Raw genomic sequence first — 23,231 nt, forward strand, 5'->3', positions numbered from 1 at the left:
CCACCAGTTTCCCCATCTTAAAACAACTAAAAACACTTCTAGATTCCCATAGGGATTTCCAACTCGGTCAAAACACCTCATCTCTAAGGATTGCTCATGTTTCCTCATTTCCCTTGCCCCTTCTCTCCAGGCCTGCCTTAAAGATGGAGGCTTGGCTTTTCCTTCAAGGCCTCACAGAGGTCAGTGTGACCAATCTCTTTCAGGGTTCCCGAACCCAATTCCAATGGCAGGGGTGGGAAGAGGTCCCACAAACACAACACCAAGCAATTGTCAGAGAGCCTGCTGGGTTCTGAGAATTCAACCCAATTCTGACACTAACTACCCAGAGATAACATCAGGTTATCCTGTAGTTAAGGGCTCACTCCTACAAGACTACAAGACTACAAGTCCTACAAGACTACCTCCTCACCCCCCCACTTCCGATGCCAGTCACAAGCGCCAGGCTGTCACCTTTGCTTCTGACCAACAAGCTACAAATTGGAGGCGTCAACAACCTCCTCCTTAGATTCGGTGAATTTGCTAAAGCAGCTCATAGAACTTCTGGAAATACTTACCTACATTTACCAGCTTTTAAAAGGATATGATGATAAAGGATGCAAATCAACAGCCAAATGAAGAGATGCATAGACTGAGGTCCTGAACAAAGGAGATCTGTCCTCATGGAGCTACAAGCCCTACTAGGTTGCATGTGGAAGCATTCTGGTTCCCCTAGCATGGAGGCTCCCCTAAAAAGAACCCAAACATTGTCCTCTTGAGTTTCTATGGAGGCTTTGTTACATAGTCATGATTGACTAAGTATTGCCTCTTGGCTGATTCAACTTCCAGCCCCTCCCCACTCCCAGAGGTTGGAGGAGGGAGCCTGAAGGTTCCAAACCTTTAATCACAAGGTTGATCCTCCTGGCAACCAGCCCCATCCTTGAGTGGGGTCCAAAAGTCACCTGCATTAATAATGGGGCACCCACTTCACCTTCATGGCTCCGAAATATTTTCAGAAACTCTGGATGAAGATCAAATATATCTGATAAACACATTTTGGTCATCTGAATGAGTAAATATATATATTTGTATATTTTATATATAATATTTATATAATTTTTATTAATATATTAATAATTTATATAATATTTATATTGGGACGCCTGGGTGGCTCAGTGGTTGAGCATCTGCCTTCGGCCCAGGGCGTGATCCTGGAGTCCCAGGATCGAGTCCCACAGCAGGCTCCCTGCATGGAGCCTGCTTATCTCTCTGCCTATGTCTCTGCCTCTCTCTCTGTGTGAGTGTCTCAGATAGATAGATAGATAGATAGATAGATAGATAGATAGATAAAATCTTTTTAAAAATATTTATATTATATATTTATATATATACATTATATTGAATCTTCCCAGATCCCCTTTTGTTTAATTAATCTCTCCCTCCCTGTTCTAAAAATACCTGCATCTTCTCACCATTACTTTTGTTTCAGATCAGTAATCTATTCTTCTGTCTCATCCACTAGATGGTTGAACTCCCAGAAGCCAGTATATTTGCAATTTTTATTTTTTAATCCCCTGCTTACTTCTAGAATATTTGCTCACAATAGATGCTCATTAACCTTTTTATTTTTTTATTTTTATTTTTTTTAAAGAATTAGAGTGGTGGGTTTTTTTTTTAAGATTTTATTTATTTATTCATGAGAGACAGAGAGAGAGAGAGGCAGAGACGTAGGCAGAGAGAGAAGCAGGCTCCATGCAGGGAGCCCAACGTGGGACTCGATCCCAGAACTCCAGGATCATACCCTAAGCCGAAGGCAGATGCTTAACCGCTGAGCCACCCAGGCGTCCCTCATTAACACTTTTAAAATTTGTTCATCCCCATCAAACATGCATTGAGCCCTACCAAGACTTACACACCATAAGTAATCATGAAACATTCTCTATCATTTAGGAGCTCTTGGCCCAGCGGAGGAAGACAAGTAAACAGTTTTAAACAATGTGATGAATGTTGTAATAAAGATATGCCCAGAATTGCAAGAAGTTTCCTGAGGCAGGGGTGAGGGTGGTGTAGAATATGAGCAAGAGAAACAGAAATGGTTTCATGGAGCTTACTCTTGAAGAGCGATTAACATCCACCACTGGATGATCACTTCAATCAAGAAGAGCTTGTGTGGAGGTTCAAAGACCTAAGGGGGTGGAAAAAAAGGATTGGATTGAATTGAATATACAACCCGGGCCCTCAACAAGTGGAATCTCCTGCTGGCCCAGTTCATCTCTCTGATACCCACACCCCAGATCCATGCCCATTGGTGTCTTTCCTCAGGAAGTAAAAACCTCTTCCCTCTCCTTAGCCACCTATTTCAGGCTGTGGGGACCAAACTGCTGCCAGAAAGAAGATAATTAAGAGAGACTAAACAAAGCTGACACATACCACAAAGCCCCCTGTGGAGTCACACTCCTCAGTGGACCAAGAACTCATTCAGTTAGCTTGACCAGCCTCCAAAGACCAACTGTCAACTCAGGAGTGGCTGATGGGACTCCATTCGAACAGAGCAGGCACCTGTTTCTTTAGGCAGTGGGCATGGAACCATTGGACAGATGGCAACATCTCCTCCCCCAAATCCAAGATTCTTGACCTTTAGTGAGACAGAAACTGCAGCAGAAATTTCTAGGTGTCTGCCATTCTCTCCTTTTTCTTATTAATAGAAACACTGATTTTACATGGAGCTGCAACATGGTCAGTTGAACGACCATACTTCTCTTGTAGGTGGGTGTGGACAGAAAGATAGAGGTGAATTTCTGGGATAGCTTACAAATAGGGGGATCCAAGACCGGAGTGGATCTTTCCTCCCCCCTCTGCCCACCCACCTTTCTCTTGCTCCCTGTCCAGAAGACAGATGTTCACCTAAGGCCCTAGCGGCCATCTTGGGCTATGAGGTGACCTCAAAGGTGGGTACCACATGCTGAGGATGACACTGTATAACATCACATCAGCTCAGAGGAAGTTCACTACTGTCCCCAAAAAGCTGTTTATGTGTGCACACACAGTTTTACAAACAATTTCCAGGGTTTTGTGAGCCCTGTAACCAATGCATGGACCCCAGGTTAAAAGAACCTTGCTCTAGAGATATGGGGCGAGGCAGGCTCTACCACAACTGCTTAGATCACCACTGTTAGTGTGGGGGGAGCCTAGGATTGTGTTGTGACCACGTCCCCTGTAACCTGACAAGCCCTCCACTCCCCTCTCCAATTCCAGCACCAGTCCCTCCCCTGCCTCATTCCTCTTACTGGTTCTTAAGTGGGGCCACCCACCTCTCTCACCTCCTCTCCTCCCCCTCCCCACCTATTCTCCCCCGGCTGCCAGTCCCACTCCAAAGTCACTGTATACCAGGAAGGAAATTAGCATTTATGTTGGGACAAAAAGTGACACTGCTCAGCTCTCCTTGTCATTCTGCTCTTAATTAATATTTAACCTCAGAGATTGTGTAGCAGACGGAAGTGGCTGACGGGAGAACACAGCCAGAGCTGGCTCTCCTTTTCAGCACTGCCTCCCCCACGCCCAGCCTCTCTCCCAGAGGGCCCAATGGGAAGTGACGAGGAGTGGCAGCGGACACGCCTGAGTCCCTCGATGGTACTTTCTGGATTTGCATTCTCAGGATCCCCTGTCTAAACAACCCTCCTGCAACAAAATGGGAGCAGTTGGAACCCAGAACTGGCTCCCAGTGCCCAGAGCTAGACCGGGGCCTGGCCTGCCCAGAAGGATGAAGAGACAGGCGAGGGCGAAAGAAAAGCAATGCAAATGTGCCCCTCAACAGATTATATTTAATGCACTATTTTTAGCTGCCTTCAATCCCTCGGGGCTGTCAGGGCGGTTGCAGCCCCACTCCCCCGGGGAGAGGAAATGACAGGCATTATTACCCAGCCCAGAACACTGGTGCAGTGCGTGGTGGGTGGGGGAGGTGCTGCTGTGCCAGCTCCAAAATTTGGGAACTTCACTTCCAACAGAGAACTGAGGACACCAGGGAAGATCAGGCTACGCACCAAGGGCCTGGGACCCCCTCCTCCGCCTCCAGCCAGCCTGCCAGACCATCCCCAAAGACGCGTCCACTGGGCCCGGACCAGGAGTGTGGGAGGCTCCTCAGTCCCCAAGTGTCTCGAAAACTAGGTTATACAACATCCCTCACTGCCAAGTTCTTCCTTCTCTCTAATCTTAGCCCTGCCTTCGGTCTAAGCCCATTTCCCCTTGCTCTGCAGGCAGAGGCAAAGGAGGACAGCCGGTCACATCCCCCACCAAGGGAGCCCTTCTTGGTCTTGCAGGAAATCATTCCATTTCCCCCGGGGCCTTCTCTTCTCCAACCTGGGTCATCTCCGCTCCTTTAACCTTTCCACACCTGTCACGCGGTTTAGCTGATCTCTTTGTCCCTCTAACCCTGCTCTGGGTGTATCTCCAACTTCCTCCTTGGATCTGAATAGTTGCTGGACCTTGGCCAGGGGGCACCCGAACGTCAACTTGGACAGAAGAACTTACCGCATACGGTCTCCGAGAGATTCTCTGATCGTCTTCATGATCCCGCCTCCCTATAAGACCAAACTCTGCTTACGGATTTCATCCTTTACTTCTGGAACCTCCCTCACCCTCCTCTGCACCCAGCTAAGTGCAAAGCTTATAAGAAGCGGTTGCAGACATTTTCATTGTGTTTAGGTTTTTTTTTTTTTTTATGTGTTTAGGTTTAAATGAGATGCGCCTATACCATTTTTCAGCCAAGTTAGCTATCATTTGCTTTGTAAATTCTACAGTGGCATCTAAGTGGTAGCTTTTATCGGTTTGCGCATGCCAGACCCCTGGAGAATGCTTGTTTTCTAACCGTAGCGTTGCAAACCACAGCACTGTATCCTATTCATCCCATAAACACGGATCGAGTGCCTACTGTATTTCAGGCACCATGCTAGATCCTGAGATGTCAAAATGAAAGGCCAAATTCTGCTTCTACAGGAGTTCACAGTCTAGTGAGGAAGATACGATGTGAACAATTAGGGAGCAGTGTGGGAGCCACTGATAAAGCACGTACACGTCCTCCGGGTATAGGGAAGGAGGGACCGACCACAACTCTTTCCTTTCGATGATTCCACCTTGTTGGGCATTGGTGTGGCTGTGCGTATGACTCCCGGCATCCTGTCCAAGGGTCGGCCCGGTCTGTGTTGTCCAGAAGTATTGGTCAGCAATGTGGGCACATACACAAGAAGGGCTGTTGCAGAATCCTGCCACAAAATTTGGGGAGAGATGGTTCAGGAATCTTCCTGTAGCCTTCTCATCAATCTGAGGGTAATCTAACACAGAGAGACTCTGAGAGAAGCAGTGTTGAAAAATGGAAAGGAAAACAGAGACCCACAACACCATTCTAAGCCACTAGGTCCAGCCATGCCAACCCAGTCAAATGGCTCACTAAATCCTGGGCTTTGTTTCAGCTAGGAACTCCAGAGGAAGTAGAAGCCCCAAAAGAGCCCACAGCACCAAGATGGCATTTCCTGGAGGGTGGCTGAGGGGTAGAAGGTCATTGCCCAGTGTACAGACTTAGGGTAATTTGCCTTAATGGCTCCATAGATTCTAAGCATATAGATGGAGGAGAAACTCCTCTAGGGAGGAGAGGTGGTCAAGCAATAGAGTAGTTTTGGAGTTAAGCAGACTCCAGTAGAATCACAGGCCTAGGGGCATCTGGGTGGTTCAGTCGGTTGGGTCTGCCTTTGGCTGAGGTCATAATCCTAGGTTCCTGGGATTGAGCCCCACATCGGGCTCCCTGCTTGGTAGGGAGCCTGCTTCTCCCTCTCCCTCTGCCTGCTGTTCCCCTTGCCTGTGCGCTCGCGCTCTATCTCTCTCTCTCTCGATCTCTGGCAAATAAATAAATAAATAAATAAATAAATAAATAAATAAAAAGAATCACAGCTCTATATCCTACCAGCTGTTCTGACCTTGTTTGAGTTACTTAACCTCTCCGTTTCCCCACACCTTCCTTGTTTGTAAAACATGGATAATAGTAATTACCTCACTGGACTATTACGAGCACTTCCTGGCTTCACGTACTCAATTGGACATCCATTGCTCAGCCAGCCTGGTCGGGAACAACACCCCTTCTCTTATGGAACTGCTCTTCCCCACTCTGCCCACATGGTTCTGGAAGGCACTGCCAATCATATAATCCAGCTGGCCACACGGTTGTGCCACAGGCTGGGTCAATTATCCTTCATCCTTCAATTATCCTTCATCCTTCTAGCCACAAGGTTTGGTGCGGGGATGGGCGTGTGGTCCAAGTCTGGTTTATCAGAGACCTCTCCTAGGGATTTTTAAATTATTATTAATGAAATTGGGCTTGAAGAATGCTATTTCCTCTTTAGTTTCAAGACTATAATGGTTTAAGTTCAGAGCTGCCTGCAAGCCATAGTTCCAGGAGTATGAGGATGGCAGCATTATGCAGAAAGAAGCAAAAACCAGAAATTAAAAGGGAAAAGGAGAGTCTTATTAATATTTTATATTCCTGGATTTGGTTCTTCCTGAAGTTCCAGCTCCGTCCTCACAGTAAACTGATGCTTATGCTAATATAAATTGGGTTTCTATCCCTTAAAACCAAGAGAATCTTGATCAACACAACATGTGATGCCCTTAGTATAAAGGAGATGGGACATAATAAATGCTCAAAATAAATATATGGTGCAGCAAGTGCTCCCAGGAAATGGTTTGAGATCTTCCGGACTTATGACATATTTACTTTAAGGTAAACTCGGACATTCTTGCATATATGTACTGGTTTACAATAATAATAATAATAATAATAATAATAATAAGTACCCTCCCAGTGTCCCAGGGGTTTCTGCTTATAGGTGCAAAGCATTCCCTTCTAGAGATTAAAAGTCATGCCTCTTTCAAGGGAGACACGCCTTCGTTACCCCAAGAACTGGTAGAGAATCTTCGTCCTGGGGGTATCTAATTAACCCTTCAGAATATCAGCAGGACTAGACAGGCAAGGTCAGGTGGGCGACACAGACTGTCTGCAGGAATGATGGAAGAGAGAAGCGTGCCCTGAAAGAGCTTGGAAGGCTGTACCGAGATTCTGGATGCATATCTGCTCTGCCTTGTATCTAGCTCCTTCCAGTGCTAACCCTGGAATGTTTTCTTTTTACTGAAAGAGGTGGGAACTCGCATCAGTACATGACCTGTTATGGTTGATCCCAATTCCCTTGAATAAGTTGATATGTTAACAGCTTCTCTCCCTACCAAACTAAACCAGAGGCCTGTTGGGTGGACAAAGACCAGCCCATTACTGCCATTTATAAGGAATCAAGGGTCTACCACCTATAACTTTTTAAAAACCAATATAGAGCAGCCATCTGGCTAGAGATAAAATGCCCAAACCCAACCAGTCCTCATCTAGCTCTGGGTTCTTGTCTCTGTGTTAAAGGAACTTTCCTTAATTGTCAGTAATTCTAATTATAGTGAACCCACACACCAGTCATGGGACAACTGAGAGGTTGATGTGATAGCAGTGCTGAGAGGCCAGGGACAAAGACTTTGAGCGTGACTACAGGAACTATAAATGGTCACTTAGAATCCTACAATGGTTCCTTTAATTATGCAGAGCCAATCTAGGACAACCAATCAGGAAGTCAGGCTGCATGAGATCACCTACACTCATGTCTGAATTACTAGCTATTTTAACTTAGAATTTTCAGGTCTGTCATCAAAGAATCCCTGGAAATCACCTGCACACGCAGTCCCCATCTTGTCCACGATAAGCACCCTGATCCGACGCTTGAATCTCTCTTGTATTACAACGTCATACTAGGGATTCATTTGTGTAAACCTTCCAGAAAGTTTGATTGATAATGCCTTAAATATAAAAGAGGTGGGTTTCTTTTTTTCCTTCATGATTTCAGTATTTGATTTGCTGCATGGTCGAAAGCGGATGCAGCTCTAGATTTCAGGTCTGTTTTAAGGCAGAAAGAAGGGGGCTGGTGGTGCCAGCTGCATCTGCCTCCTCCTCTCGGGAAAGCAAAAGCTTTCCCAGAAGATTTCTCAGCAGAAATTTGCTTATACCTCATTGGCCATATCTGGGTCTTGTGACCAGCCCTAGCTGTCATAAAAGCTGAAGTAGAAACAGGCTTAGTCTGATTATGGCAGAATGTCAGGTCCGGACCCATGACTGCTCCCAACAAAATCACAGTTCTGTTAGCAAGCAAGAAGGGGAAATGCGTAGATATTGGCTAGGAAGCCAATAGCGCCTGCCATGATGGATTTAGTAAGATCTATACGCATCCTCACATAGTATCCCAAATGTGGAACTTTCCTGCTATTATGATCTGACATATGTTTAGCAAATCATAACACAGCATAGCTCCATGATGCTGTTCCCAGTAGAACAGAAAGTGCTCTCTCTTTTTTAAGGACCAGGCTTTATACCCTTTTGCTTGTGAGGAATATATATGACATAGGATTGTGTCTACGGTATTGACCTTTGACTCTTGTCTCCCAGGTAGGTGTGAACACTGAACACCTGTAGAAAGACTACTTAAAGACCTAAAGGCTTCAGGGTCAAAGGACAGAATGGTTTTACCTGGCATGCCTTCTATCTAAGCAGCAGGAACATTTCCACTAACAACCCAGTCCCAAAACAGCTCATGTTCCAGCACTCCCCACTCACCCCACTCCAACACACAATCCCACGGCAGGCAAAGCAAAAATAACAAGAGTATACCAACCCCAAATAACTATCAGTGCTTACCTCATTAAACTTAAATGCTCCACCCAAATTACAGAATAACAAAAGCTTGTAGCTAATAATCCTTTACTTTTCAGTGCTTCCACCTGGCCAAAAAGGGGGAAAAAATGCAAACAAAACAACAGCACTTTCCCAGGCAGGGTTAAGCTAGGTAGAACTACTCTCATTTTTACACTGGGAAAGACATTTGAACTAATGGCCAAATTCCTGTGTCATCCAATTCCAGGGGTATGTGACATGTCTTTCATGTTGGGTTGTGCCTTTAAGGAAGCTTTCTCCTGCAGATGGCCCACCACCCAGGCCTTACAATGGCTGAATTCTAATATCTGTTCCCCCATATCTTGGCCATATTGGATGACAGTCTGCTAGGGAAATGCTGTCAATGTCTCCTTCCTTTGGAAGTTTGAGGGTAAGAGATTTTTCCATACCCACACTTACTGTTCTCATAGAAGCTCAAACGGAAATCCAGTAGAAGATGATCATTGGTAGACCATCTCCAGCCATGTGGCTGATCTTTATTGGCCTAAGGAAAGTGATAGGTGGTAGGTCCTTCATTCCTTATAAATGGGAGTGGCAGGCCAGTCTTCATCTACCTATCAGACCACTGGATTGGCCTGGTAGACAGAAAGTATTAAGATATAGACTTATTCGAGAGAATTGGGATCAATCATGATCAGACCACCCAATGAAAGAAACTTCCCCCTTTAAAAAAAAAAACAAAACTCTCCAGGTTATCAATGGGAAGAGAATCTCCCAGTGGAACAGGGCAGCAAGACCACAAAACTGGACTCTGATTTGCCAAGAGCCACCTTCCTCATCAGATGCTCCATGAATGGCTGCTTTCACCAAGTTGGCTATTCCACCTTGGTCTCTTCAGCCTAAGACTGAGTATATAACTCTTCCTTAAATGTCCCCTTTCATAGCTCAGACAAAGTTGAAATGCTTAACCAAGATAAAGTAAAGAAGCAATAAAACAGAAATAGAAACAAACTCAATAAACTGGTTTATAGGCATGGCTCCTTCCCCTGGCATGCTCCATCTCCAATGCTGCTCCCATAAAAGGGCCCCCTCCACATGGACTTCCAAGGAACACATGGGTCTGTGTCTCAGCTCCTCAGAATGGAAGGCCTAAGACTGAATCTTATAGAGATAAAGGGTTCCCTCCCTACTTAAAATCCACCTAAGTGCTTTGCTGAAGACACACTTGGCCTCTAACAAATTTGATCGTTCCTGATCACAGATATATGCACTGTGCCTTACCCCTTGTTTCCTTTTTTTAAAAAAGATTTTATTTATTCATTTGAGAGGGAGATAAAGCATGAGCAGGAGGAGGGGCAGAGGGAGAGGAAGAAACAGACCCCCTGCCGAGGAGGGAGCCTGACTTGGGGCTTGATCCCAGAACCCCAGGATCATGACCTGAGCTGAAGGCAGGATGTCCAATCCTCTGAGCCTTGCTCTTCATAACCCTCCAACCTTGTTTCCCTGAGACAATAGTATTCATTCACCCCCTTATTCATTCAATCATTCAAAGAGTATTTACTGAGTATCCACTATGTCCCATACACTGTGCTAAGGCTACAGTTGTAAAGAAAATAGCTCTAATCTCTCCCTCCAGAGCTTCCAGGCTAATGAACATATGCTTTAAAAATAGGTATTAAAGAGTTAGTATGTTTTAAGGATACATACTTCAATGTTTATGAATGAAATGGTAATGGGGGAATCATAACAAATATAGGTTATAGGAATTTGGTGATGAGCTGGAAATTATAGAATGTGGGTAATGGAACAGTGGGGTTCATTATATACTACTAACTCTCGCAAGAGTTTGAATTTCCTAAAATAAGCCAAATGATTTAAAAAAAAACAGAGTACATTGGTAGATGCCAAATGAATGAGAGCCATGGCCAGTGGATCCAGCACAATACCACCACTCCAACCTCTCAGATTAGACCGTGTGAACATGAGGAAGTGTAAGGCTGGAATACTGACCCCATAGACACACTCCAAAAGATGCTCATTCTGAACGATTATAAGAGGGTCTCCATCTCCTAGATAAGAGTTTCTTTTCTCTGCCCTGAGGTAGACAATGATAAGGAGAATAGCTTGAACCTCACATGACACATATTGCTGGTTAAATCAAGAATTTCTTTTATCTGAATATCTGGGGGAACCACAAAAGAAAGGGTCTTTAAATGGATTAAAGAGGGGGCACCGGGGTGATTCAGTCAGTGAAGCATCTGCCTTCAGCACAAGTCATGATCCCAGGGTCCTCGGATGGAGCCCCGCATCGAGCCCAGCATCGAGCCCCACATCGAGCCCCACATCACATCAGGCACCCAGGTTAGCAGGGAGCCTGCTTCTCCTCTCCCTCTGCCCTTCCCCTTGCTTGTACTCTCTCTCTCTCTCTCTGTGTCAAATAAATATATAAAATCTTTATAAAAAATAAATGGACTAAAGAATAAGGTGAGAATTATACCTCCTGTAAGCCTTTTTATAAAAAAACTAATTAAAACAGACATTTGCCTGGACCCCAACTGAGGTGGTTATTAGGTTCGTGCTAGAGTTTGTCATTAAAATATTATCAAGATGGTTGTTCCCTTGTTACAAAAATGGTTGTGTTGGTCCAATGTTTACAGATGGCATGTGTAGGACCAGAAGGTACGCACACTGCTTAGCCATCACTGGCTGTTATTCATGAGGAAAGGTGGGAAAGCAAACTGAGGAAAGGGAAGTGAGTGGAACAAAACAAGTAGATGTTTGGGGCAATTTAGGAACAAGGCATTAAGCATATCCAGGACTTTGAACCGCACAGGCCCAGAGAACAGGAGGGCGGAGGTGAAGGAAGCAGCCTCCTACCACATCAGGAGGAGCAAGGGGTAGGTGTGTGTTAAAGCACCAAGGAACAGCAGGCTGCTGACAGGCACAAGCACGCATTTGCTGCGCACCTACAGGTCCTGGGGTGCTTCAATATGTTGCCATAGGTAAAATCAGGGCGCTGGGCTTCAGACATAAAACCTTGTTGGGAGGCGAGGGGTGCAAGAGGGCGCCTGGATGGCTTAGTGAGTTAAGCCTCCAACTCTTGATCTCAGCTCATGTCTTGTTCTCAGAGTCATGAGTTCAAGCCCGTGTGGGGCTCCACACTAGGTGTGGAGCCTGCTAAAAACAAAACGAAGCAAAAGGACATTGTACGAGGGGGAAGGCGTTTGGGTTTGCTGTCCTCAGAGCCTTTCTGGACTGGGGTAGCATGCACACAGTGCCACCACGTGCAGTGCACCGCTCACAACATTTGCTCCTGCCTACAATGTCCTTCTGCCCATTTCTAGCCCCCTCAACCAGGAAGCCTGCCTGGATCATCCAAATTTTCAATCATTTCTCTCACAGCTCAACTCCCATTAACACTTATTGTCTGCATCACTCCTTTGGCACCTATCATTTATTACTTTAGGAGATACAAATATATCTCATATATATATACACATAGATATATATACACATCTATTTCTATACATATATGCGCACACATATACATATGTACTTCTATCATCAGACTGTTGGATCCAAGAGAGAAGAGACTATGTCTGATTTGCTAACCACTGAAACCCATTCCACTGTAACCACTGCAGCCCAGTACAGGTCCTGGCTGTGGTACAGAGCAGCTTAGAGGTGAAAACACAGAATTCGAAGTTAGAACTCCTGTGTTTTAGCCCTGGTTCTGAAACTCACCAGAGGGCTAATTCTGGACAAGTCATGTAACCTCTTGAGGCCTTACTTTGTCCTCAGAAAAAAGAGGTTAAAGATACTAATACCTCCCCCAAACAGTTCCCACCAGCGGCAAATTAAATCACGAATGTGGTAGCACTTTGGAAAGCACCATTCCCGTGTCGGATGATGTTATTATTCTGCTCTGGGTTTTGATCTAGATTCTTCCATTTAATGACGATATAACCTTGGGTAAATTCTTCAACCCTTTTGCTTCTTCATCTATAAATAGGAAACATAATGCCTAAGTCACAGGATTGTTGTAAGAATTAAATGCAACCATATACATGATGCTGCTAACTCAACACATGACACCTAGCAGTCACTCACAAGTGCCGGTTCCTTCCCCTCGTCTTTCCAAGTATATTAAACCTTTTCCATTGTGTCTCTAGTAGCACCCTGCACGCAACAGAAGTTCAAGAAGTATTTCATCTTCTGGATAATGCTGCTAATGATGATACAGCTGATGACTGGTACTATGGGGGAAGACTACTTAATGGTCAGCTAGTGCCCAGCAAACCTGATTTGAACGCAGCCCTTAAGCCATGTGCTTTCTCCCCATCTCCTTTAGGATGTGTGGGGTAAGGGTGGGAGGAGGCCTCCAGTCTGGCAGAGGCCCCTTTAAAAATGTACCCGGGCTCCTCCTCTGCCAACCAAGTTGCTAAAAATACTACTACAGCAAAAGCTGAAATATTTGCAGAGAAAACTGAATTTCCTGCTACCCCCACCCCCTCCATTCAAATGGGTGAAATCCTGACCTAAGAAGCCCCCAGATCAGCTCCGCCAAAGGCATAGGCCTCCTACTTTCCACCCCCATCTCATCATGGAGTCCCTCTGTGGGCTTGAGCTGGGATGTTATGTTCAGAAAGTGCCCACTCCAAGGAAGAGAAGCCACAAGTATTGGCAGATAGCTTGCCATGTGCCTTGGCTTTTCTCTCTGCTTACGAGGACCAACTCTCTCCAAATCCCCCACCATCTGTCCCCAGATGGATCTGTATTGGACCCCAGAAGCTTCCCACTAATCCATCGCCTCTCTTTTCCTTTGTCTAAAATCTCTTCCTGTGCTGGCCTTGGCTTCTGCTTCGCACCCCTGCCTCCCTGCTGGAGGCAGCCCACCACACCCACGCGCCCCAAATCCCTCTCTAACCTGGCCCTCCGGAGTTCATCTCATTTCCGAGGCTTGCAGACCCTCTCCTTCCATGGCCGTGGGGACCTGCAGAGTTTATGAAATGCGAAGAGTCGCGGAGGACAGCTACGGGGCTCAAGTCCAGCTGGTTAATCGGTGACCCTCCAAAGGATGACCCCGGCACCCAGGTCCTAAGCCAGGGCAGGCAGTCCCTCGTGGGGTGGGTCATCTGGCGCCCCTCTGCCAAGCTCCTGAGCTTTGCAGACTGAGGCAGCCGGCCCCTCAAAGCAGCCAGCCCCAGGCATTCCACACGGCTCCTGTCCCTTCTCCCAGCTTGTCCACTTGAGCGGGGCTCAGAGTCCCACCCAGCCCATCTTGCTGACAGACCCCGGCCACCTAGCCCAAGAAAGGAGGCCCTCACCACGGAAGCATGTGCCCTCGGTGCAGATCTTTGGATGGCAGTGGGTGGCAGTGGTGTCTCTGTGGATGTGTGAACAGGGGGTGTCTCTGTACCTCTGGGTGAGTGTGTGCCATTTAAATGAGAATGTACGTGTTGCTGCTCCTTCCTCTGGATTATCTGAGTTTGCATGTCTTCTGATTCCGGTCTCTGCCTTCCTCTACCTTCTCCTTACCTCGAAGACCGCCCATCCCCCAGGGCAGACACAGTGGCCAGTTCTGCGTGGGCGCCTCAAGTGGGCTGTTGCCGAGATGCTTGTTTTGCGGATGGAACTGACAGTTGCCGTGTCTGCTCTTCCACGGCCCGCCAGCGTTCAGAGACACCCTCACCCCACACAAGGGCGTCCTGCGGGAACAGGGGAGGGCTGTGCTGCCTGTGTGGGAGTTTAGGGGGCCATGTTGTAAAGGCACCCCCCCTTCAGCTCTGACCAGCAGGAAGAAGGGCCCAGAGGCAGCGCAGCCTGCAGAGGGATGTTGCCTAGCAACTTCGAGACTTTACTGCAAACTCGCTAAATCCCGAATTCCTCAGCTCTAATTTGGGAAGAGAAAAGCAGAGTCCAGGCCTGATACCCATTCTGTCCCCAATTTCCTCCTTCCCTTTCTCCTCTGGATTCTAGATTTGAGGCCCAACAGGAAGTGATACAACCCAAAGCCCCCGATGCGCCCATCATCTAGGCAAGGGGCTGAGTTCCCAGGACATCCTGCCATTTGGTGGAGGTGGGGGATAGACGATGTGCCAGAGACAGATTGGGGAACAGATTTTCAGTTACAAGGGTGGGTGGGTCCCAAAGATGCTGGGAGAGACACCCCTGTACCCCTAGCCCTGGAATCCCGGCCAGCATCCCGCTTAATTTTGGTGGCCCAAGCTGACTAAGCCTGTTCCCAGCATGAGTGGCCACCAGAATTTCCCTCCCACTCAGTTTCCCTTTGGCAAGCAAAGCCTGTAGCCCATTCAGGTAGGAAGGAAGCATGCAACAAGCCACACTGTGACTGCCCAGTGGCTGTGGATTCACGGCAGAGCTGTTTCAGGGTCCCCTGTCCCAACCAGACCCACAGGGCACTTGCCCCTCTTTGCTCTGCTTCAGTCTACCTACCTGAGCAGCAGCCATCCTTTCTACCTTCCCTCCTCTGGGACCTTAGCTGAGAAAGGCTTTCTATTTTCCTCCGAGATGGCCCCCACTTAACATGCCACACTGCCAGCAATAGTACCCTGACAGGCTGGGGGTCCGAGGGGGGCACTGGTCAGCACAATTGTGGCTAGGCCACCGCTCCACGATGTGCCTCCTAGATCTTCTTTTTCCAGCCTCTCACAAAGCCCACATCCTTCCTCCACCACAGACCTCAAAAGACGATTTTTTTTTTAAATATATTTCCCAACACTAGGGTTTAAGGTATTTTTCTTCTTCTCACAGGCAAGGTGAGAATGGCTAGTTTTTGTTTTATTCTGAAGCAATGGATCAGGAGGTTAGGGAGGGACAGTGAGGGACTCTTGGTTTTGGCTGAGGTCATGAACTCAGGGTGGTGGGATCACCCCATGTGGGGCTTCTCTCCCCATCAGCTTACAGAGGAGTCTGCTTGTCCCTCTCCCTCTTCTCCTCCCCACCCTTGCTCTCTCCCTCTCTCTCAAATAAATTAATTTTTAAAGAGGTTAGGGAGATTCTGGTATGGGGAGTGAGAGGGAAGGGTATTTCTCCTAAGCCAGTGGCTATGCATAAATACATACATTAGACAGAGGACAGATAACAGGTAAGGAGGACATCGCAGGTAGGGCGAGCACCTGCCTCCATAGGCGGCACACACGTCTGCATTTACCTGCCTAGTGTGCACAAGATCTGGGTAGCTCTTTTTTTTCAGGTTGTGTCTGTAGAGTGTGCACGTAGAAGTGCACCTTCTAGTGACCCCGGGGCACCACCACATTTGCACATTGCACCACGTGGGGCTCGTGAGCTTTTGTGTTGCTGTGTGGTCCCCCTCCGGTTTTGTCCCGACGGTTTTCTTGGTTCCCTTAGCAGAGCGATGAGGGGACTTTAAAAATGCACGTCTTAGGGGGCTTTTCTTTGAGGACTGGCGGGGGGTGCGGGGAGGAGGAGCTGGAGCCATACTGGGGACTCCAGCTAAGTTGTGGAAGTCTGGGGAGGTGGGTGAGGGGTGCGTGGTGTTCCGCATGCGGGCGGGAGGGGTGCCGCGCCCAGATGTGAGTGTATTTGTGCCCGGGGTGTCGGGGGCCCCCCTCTGCCCGCGGCGGCATGAATCTGCCTGGCAGTCTGCCGCCTCGCCAAACCGGGGGCTGGATTTGGGAGGCTGGGGTGTGTAGGAGGCCGGGATGGAAGCGCGTAGGCGGAGGGGTTGGGGCGGGGGGCGGGGGGAGCGCGGAGGGGGCGTGGTCCCCGCGGCAGAGTCCCCGCCCACCCGGCGAGGGCCCCTCCTGATTGGCTTCCCGACCGAAGGGCTCAGGTTACATTCGCGAGCCGAGCGGAGCGCGGGAGAGAGGACCCGGGAGCGGAGCGGCTGCCGCGGCGCTGGTCAGCGGGCGCGCCGAGGCCCCCGAGTCCCCACCCAGCACCACCCAGACCCCACCCCCGCCCTGCGCCAGCCCGTGCCCCAGCCAAGGACCCCCAACACCAGCATGGACTGCTGCACCGTAAGTTAGAGGGCCGTGGGGACCGGCGCTCGGCTCGATCCGGGGCAAGGGGCTCCCAAGAACCCCCTGGAGGGAGAGTAAGGGATGGAAGCGCCTTGCGGGTGCAGAAGACCCAGGAGCAATAAGGGGCGCCTGCTGAGACGTGGGTGGTGGGTGGTGGAAGGTACCCGCCTGACTTGGAAGCCCTAGGCGAAATGCTCCCCAACTCGCGGGGGCGTCCGGGCGCCCATCCGCCAGGCAGTCTAGGTTGGACGGGGAGCTCGGCTGCAGGTTAGACGAGAAGAGGAACTTCCCAACACCCACCCCCAGAGAGACGCTGTAGACTGCAGCCAAGCTGCGGCGACTCCTTCCGGTGTCCTTTACCCTGGCTTTCGCCCTCACCCCACTCCCCATCCCACTGCCACCGCCGTGGGTGGGCAGACAGGATGATCTCCGTGACCCTGGTGCACCGTCCAGCGCAGGGACGGGAGGGGGGGCAGTCAGTCCACCCTGGTTAGCTCAGGAGTGATGCTGGGCAGCAGAGAGCCTCGTCAGTGAGGTTCTGGGGAGGGGTTGGCCCGTCCCCCAACGCCTTCTAGCCCCGGAGGGGGCTGGGTGAAGTGACCGCGAGAGAGCCCTGCTGGCGAGGCAAGGAAGTGTCTGCAATTTGTCAGCGCCCACACGGAGACCTGGATGCTGCGAGTGCCTGATGCCAAAGTAGGTTGCTGTTAAGGTGACTTGGGTATGAAAGCGCCTGGCACAGGACCTGGCTCCTAGCACACTAGCGGAGTACAGTGATCATACGTCTATTAAATGTGTTTATATTTTTTTTTATTTTTAATCATTATTTTTAGCCCCTATACATATGGAGAAAGACTACTCCAAAGTCCTTGCATTCTCTGTCATTCAGTCAACCCAGTTAATGATACGAGAGGTTATGACTTTGCCAGCTCCCCACCCTCCACCCTATGGCTTACAAAAGAAAAAAAAAATGAGGTTTGGAAGGAAAGAACAGCACACTTTAGAAGAGGTGAGACTTCCCTATGTCTGGGTACCAAGAGGGAGAAAGAACATAGGGGCACATTACTGTGGTTGTTCTTATGACTTTGACTCACTAATATCAATAATATTGGTCAACTGGTGAAGGCTTACCGTGTATCTAACTTTATATTTAATCATCACAACCGCCCTATGAGGCCCTGTCCCAGATCCGAAGGGCTAAAGGACTAAACAGGAGATGGCACCATTGTCAGACTGTGCAAGGGGCAAGAAAAGAGAGAAGAGGTGATGGGGGCAGAGGGCTGGGACAGGGCTGGGACTGAGCATCTTTCTACCCCATCCCCATTCTGTGGAGGTGGACTCAGCTGGAAGGGGGCTGGGACATGTAGAGAACAGAGTGCATCTGGGGTCTAGAGGCAGGGCCCTCTTTTTTTTTTTCTTTTTTTAAAGTAGGCTCTACACCCACCCCCACCCCGCGTCAACTCCCTTCGCATGTTCTACCCACTGAGCCAGCCAGGCACTCCAAGGAAGGGCCCTCTTTATCTCTCATCCTGGGGCTCTCCTTGCTGACCATCTGACCTGGTGTTTGGGAAACAGTCTTGCCTTACTACCTTCTTGCCCCTTGGGAAGGAGGCTCAAACAGAAATGAGAAGAAAACAGCCTTTTTTTTTTTTTTTTTTAAGAGGCAGAGCTGCTGATTCAAGTGTACCAGTTGTTGATTTACATGGTCACATATATATGACTTCCCTCCATTTACTTAATATAAAAAGGCAAAGAGACTTTTTTTTTTTTTTTTTTTTTTTTTGGATCCTACTCCTTGCTGTTGCTTAGTCTAGTTGGCCTGGTCTAGCTGAACTCATATAAACAATTACCTGCCCTGAGGCAGTGGCTAACAGGCAGGCTTCTGAATCCCATCACAGTTTGTTAGTTCTGTGGCCTTGGGTAAGTTACAAAATGTCTCTGAGGCTGTTTTTTTGACCTCTGAAATGGGGATTAAGTGAGGTAATGTGTGCAAGCACAGGGCCTGGCATGTAATAAGCAATAGGCAGAGATAATTCTTAAGGCTTTTAGGATTGGGGACCTAAATAATTTATTCCTCTAAGCTGAGTTCTAGTTGCGACAGAAGAAACTGAGACCCTCAGAGGTGCAGTGATATGCCCACCTGGGACCAGAAGCCATGGCTCCTATTTTACTCACTAGTGTATTTTTCCACCTCTGGTTATATGGAGCTCTCAGGCACACACCATAAATCTTGGCTTTAGAAGGCACCAGCCCAGAACCACAACCCTTCCTGGATTCCTTTTATTTTCTCTCCAGTTCTGCCTTTGGACAGGCCATCTAGCACCTCTGCCCTGAGAATTCAGCTGGAGGGAAAGAGAGGTGATTTAGGGGAGGAGCAGTGTGTTGGGTGGCTTGGCCTGTATGGAGTTCCAGGTTTCCATTCTGGATCTGGCTGAGGTGGGTAGAGATAGCAGGTTGGTCATAGCATGGATGGGGGAAGATACCCCTTCCCCCATAGCTGCTGGCCAAGGATAGGTTGGTCAGGAATGGGTTTGTGTTGCTGTTGTGCTGGGTTATTTTTTTTTAATCATTGTCCTCTGTTGAGGAGAAGCTTCACTGTTCCCTAAGGATATCCCAACAGGGGCATGAGCTCTGAGACGCAAGGAACCCAGAAGAGTCATTTCTGATTACAGGTAGAGACTAAGATGTCAGAGAGAGAGAGAGAGAGAGAGAGAGAGAACTAGACCTGCAAAGACAAAAAGGGTCAATCCCCTCCACAATCACACTGGCTTCTTAATAACTCCCTTTAACTGCATTTAAATCAATTGTGGGCATCTTGAGCACAAATTGCAGCACTCAGAAGCCCAGGAAATGAAAATAGCATTGCGAAGTATGATGAGGGGAAGCCATTTTTAAAGCAGTAGAAGTCCTTAGGAAAAAAAAAAAAGAAGAAGAAGAAGAAAGAAAGAAAGAAAAAGAAAGAAAGAAAGAAAGAAAAGAAAGACAATTCCTAGATGCCAGAGGGTCAGATCAAAAGAGAAATGCCTTTCTAACTCCCTCAGTAACCATCTCCAGCCCAACCCACATTAATGCTGTGCATAATATTAAGCAACAGAAGGGCTCAGGGACTGAGGCCCTCTCCATTTCAGAGCCTTACCTCTAAAAGCAATACTTTCTCGGTTCCCTAACCCTCACCTATCTCAGCTAGGGCAGGCTGTGGGAGATAGAAACCTGAGGCATGGGGGTGGATGTGATTATTACAGGCTGAACCATATGAAATTATTTTTATCTGGCCACCTCTGGCCTACAAAAACAACTATTTCACATCAACTTATTAATTAAAAGAATCGTCCTCATAGCTACCATTTATTGAGCAACTAGATTGTGCCAGAAACTGGGTGTAGATCTTGCTATTTATTCTTCCTCACCACCCTAGAGGCAGGTATTATGATCCTGATAAGAAAGCATTAGGTAACAAGAGGTAGAGCTTGGCTCTTTTTCTTGACTGCCTTTGCTTATCCTCCAGAATAGGGGTTGAAAATATACTCGGGCCTCTGACATACAAGGGTCTGAATCTTAGGTCCACTAGTAACTATCTGCGTGACCTCATGTCAGGTTTATAAACACTTAAATCATCAGTTTTATTAGAAGTAAACTAGGATAGTGATAAAAGGTACGTCATAGCTTTGCCAGGACCGAACAAAATAACCTCTGCAAAACATTGTGTTACTGTGCCTGGAACAACAGGCGTGCTTAGTGAGTAGCTACTGTCATACTCTCTTTCTTCAGGAGCACACAACGCAAAGGGCTTCTTGTTCCTCCTTATCTTTCCTTTGTCCTTTTTTTGGATTGAAGCCTTTTCTCCGTAGCTTCTTCCTTCCAGACCACCTCCTCTGTTCTGTGTTTGCCTACCTCCTGGGGAGCATTGGAGAGGAAAGAATCCACAGCCTGGCAAAGCAGTCTCTGGGCCTCTAGTCCCAGGTGGAGGGAGGCTGACTCACTGGGGTGGGGGGTGGGGGGGTGTTAGCCCCACCTTCACCCTAATTCCAGCTTTGAGCCCTGGTGTGATTTTCCTCAGGTTAGGGACTAGCCTGATTCTTCTACACCCTGTCCCAGGGAATCCTGGACTCCGAAGGGGCCCTTCAGAGCTGGAGGCAGCCTCTGAGGACAGGGGCAGGAGAGGCCACTTCCAGGAGACCTTACTGCTGTTCACTTTGCTCCTCCCGGCCCACGCTCCATCAGCTCTGCAGCTCTGCAGCTCAGCTGATGGTGAAAGGACCCTTGGCTCGCGCAGGGCCATCCGGCGGTCCTGTACCCCTTGCCACCGCGCGCGACTGTTTGCTGTGTTGGAAACCACCTGACCCCCCCACCCTAACTTTTTTGCCTGCCGCTCTCCTGGAGGGACAGACGCACACGTGCACACAGGCGCGCGCACAGGTGTACACACACACACACACACACACACACACACCAGCGCGCGACCCCTCCTCCCCTCCCCGCGTTTCCCACGGGCGCGCCGCCCTGGTCCCAGGCCCCCAAGGCTCTGCTCCCACCCCACCCTCGCGGGGTCCCAGCCCAGTCACCCCACGAGTGCCCCCCCGCCCCGCCCCCAGGAGAGCGCGTGCTCCAAGCCGGACGACGACATCCTAGACATCCCGCTGGACGACCCCGGCGCCAACGCAGCCGCTGCCAAAATCCAGGCGAGTTTCCGGGGCCACATGGCGCGGAAGAAGATAAAGAGTGGAGAGCGCGGCCGGAAGGGCCCGGGCCACGGGGGAACGGGCGGAGCTGGGGGCGCCCGGGGAGGCGCGGGCGGCGGCCCCAGCGGAGACTAGGCCAGGTGAGGCGGGCGGCAGCTGCCCTCCCCAAAGCCGGGACCGCTCCCCCGACCCGAGGAGCTCGACGACCACCGGGAGGGCTGCGGGGTGCAGAGGGAGCTAAGGGTGGGGGCCTAACCTCGGAGACGGGGAGGCGGGGGGCGGGGGGAGGGCCGGGAGGAGGCCGAGAGCTCACCTGTTCCCCTCTCTCCTCCTCCCTCTGCCCCGCCCTGGACCGAAGAACTGAGCGTTTTCAAAGGTAAAGAATACCCTCGCCAGCGGGTGCAAGGCCCCGAGGGGGGGGGGGGGGAAGGACCAAATCCCCCACCCTGCCCTCTAACCCGCCCTCACCCCCGCCCCCAGCCTGCGGGGTTTGCTACATCCGGACGCCCGAGGCTGCGGCGGGGACCCCCCTGGGCCGACACGGAAACGCGGCCACCCGGGTTTGGCCGCGCGAACACGGCCTGAGGCTATAAGCACCCCGGGCGCGCACGCACAGGCCGCCGGCTCTTTTCCGCTCAGTGACTCGGGGGGCGGGAGGACGGGGGCGGTTCTGGGTGACTGGGGTCCCCTGGCGCTCGCCGCCCCGGTGTCCTGGCTCAGGAAGGGGGGCAGGACCGGGGAGAGGAGGTGCCAGGAGGGCAGGTGCTCAGACCTTCTCTCTTCGCAGTTGCCGAGGAGAGATGGATGCCGCGTCCCCTTCGCAGTGACGAGACTTCCCTGCCGTGTTTGTGATCCTCTCCTTCCCACCACCTGCCAGCTTCAGGAGCCCTCCCCGCGTCCCTGGACTCCCTCTCCCAGGCAGGCTCCGTCGAGGAGTCGCTAAGCCCCGCGCCCTTTTAGTTAGTCCTCCGGGCTAGTACGGTCCCCACTCGCCCCTCCTTCCCACCCGAGCCCCAAACCCCAAGCCCCGCGCTCTCCTGTCTTCCTTCTTTTGCTTCTCGCCCACCTCTGCCCGCGCCCCGCATGCAGCTCTGCCTCCGCAGCCGCCGTGCACTTCCCTGCGCGCACTGCGGGGGGCGCCCTAAGCGTCGCCCAAGTACACTCACTTAAAAAAAAAAAAAAGTCCTTCCGTTCTGTGCGCAGCTAAAGGGGGCGCTCTGCGTCTCTGCGCTGTTCGCGCCCCAGCCGCGCCCCGGAACTTTGGCTCTGGGGCGAGGAGAGAGAGGAAGAGGGTTTTCATGGTGTCGGATACCTCCTGCTCTGATCCTAAGGGAAGTACCTATTGCTCTGATCCTAAGAGAAGTACCCATTTCGCGCCCTCACCCCACGCCTGCCTGTAATCTGCTTCCCCCCCTCCCCAGCGCACCCCGAGAGCCGCCTCTCCAGCTCTCACCTGGTTTATGCAAACGCCGAGCGCCGGGGAGGCTCGGTAGGAGGAGTCTGCCGCGGCCCCGCCCCCGCCCCTGCTAGCCCCGCCCCCCGCCGGGCTCCTGGGGCTGTGGCCCGAAGGATTTTTATCTCCGTGTGTGCATGTGACCGTGCTGGGTTGGAATGTGAACAATAAAGAGGAATGTCCAAGTATTCAGAGGGTGCCGGAGGCGAGGGAGTTTGGGTGCACCAGGCCATCGCCTGAAGCTTGAGCGGACTTCCCTTGACCAAACCAAAGAGCGGAGGGGAGGACGGGGACGAGGGGACGAGGGGACAAGGACGACCTTGGTTAAAACCCACTGTCTTGGCCGCCAACCAAACTTCCCACCCGCAGCATCA

At 50.0% G+C, this 23,231-nt stretch overlaps 1 protein-coding gene and 1 long non-coding RNA gene across 3 annotated transcripts; one reads left to right on the forward strand and one right to left on the reverse strand.

The window, feature by feature from the left end:
- Nucleotides 1-560: 560 nt before the first annotated feature.
- Nucleotides 561-14,552, reverse strand: LOC144305967 (uncharacterized). 2 transcript variants are annotated; one of them, XR_013372998.1, is made up of 4 exons: nucleotides 14,261-14,552; nucleotides 4,504-5,234; nucleotides 2,088-2,161; nucleotides 561-725 (listed from the first exon to the last, which is right to left on the reverse strand). It is a non-coding gene; the product is annotated as an uncharacterized LOC144305967 (long non-coding RNA). The 2 variants fall into 2 exon arrangements; XR_013372997.1 differs by lacking the exon at nucleotides 561-725 and having other exon boundaries at nucleotides 1,680-2,161; nucleotides 4,504-4,553; nucleotides 5,045-5,234.
- Nucleotides 14,553-16,527: 1,975 nt separating this feature from the next.
- On the forward strand, nucleotides 16,528-23,045 carry NRGN (neurogranin). The gene is made up of 4 exons (XM_077893996.1): nucleotides 16,528-16,725; nucleotides 21,318-21,544; nucleotides 21,763-21,780; nucleotides 22,192-23,045. The coding sequence occupies exons 1-2, from the start codon at nucleotides 16,711-16,713 to the stop codon at nucleotides 21,537-21,539; spliced, it is 237 nt and encodes a 78-aa protein (XP_077750122.1). The 5' UTR covers nucleotides 16,528-16,710; the 3' UTR covers nucleotides 21,540-21,544; nucleotides 21,763-21,780; nucleotides 22,192-23,045.
- The last annotated feature ends 186 nt before the right edge of the window (nucleotides 23,046-23,231 follow it).

The sequence above is a fragment of the Canis aureus genome, chromosome 3 (assembly GCF_053574225.1).
Source record: "Canis aureus isolate CA01 chromosome 3, VMU_Caureus_v.1.0, whole genome shotgun sequence".
Taxonomy (NCBI): Eukaryota; Metazoa; Chordata; class Mammalia; order Carnivora; family Canidae; genus Canis; species Canis aureus.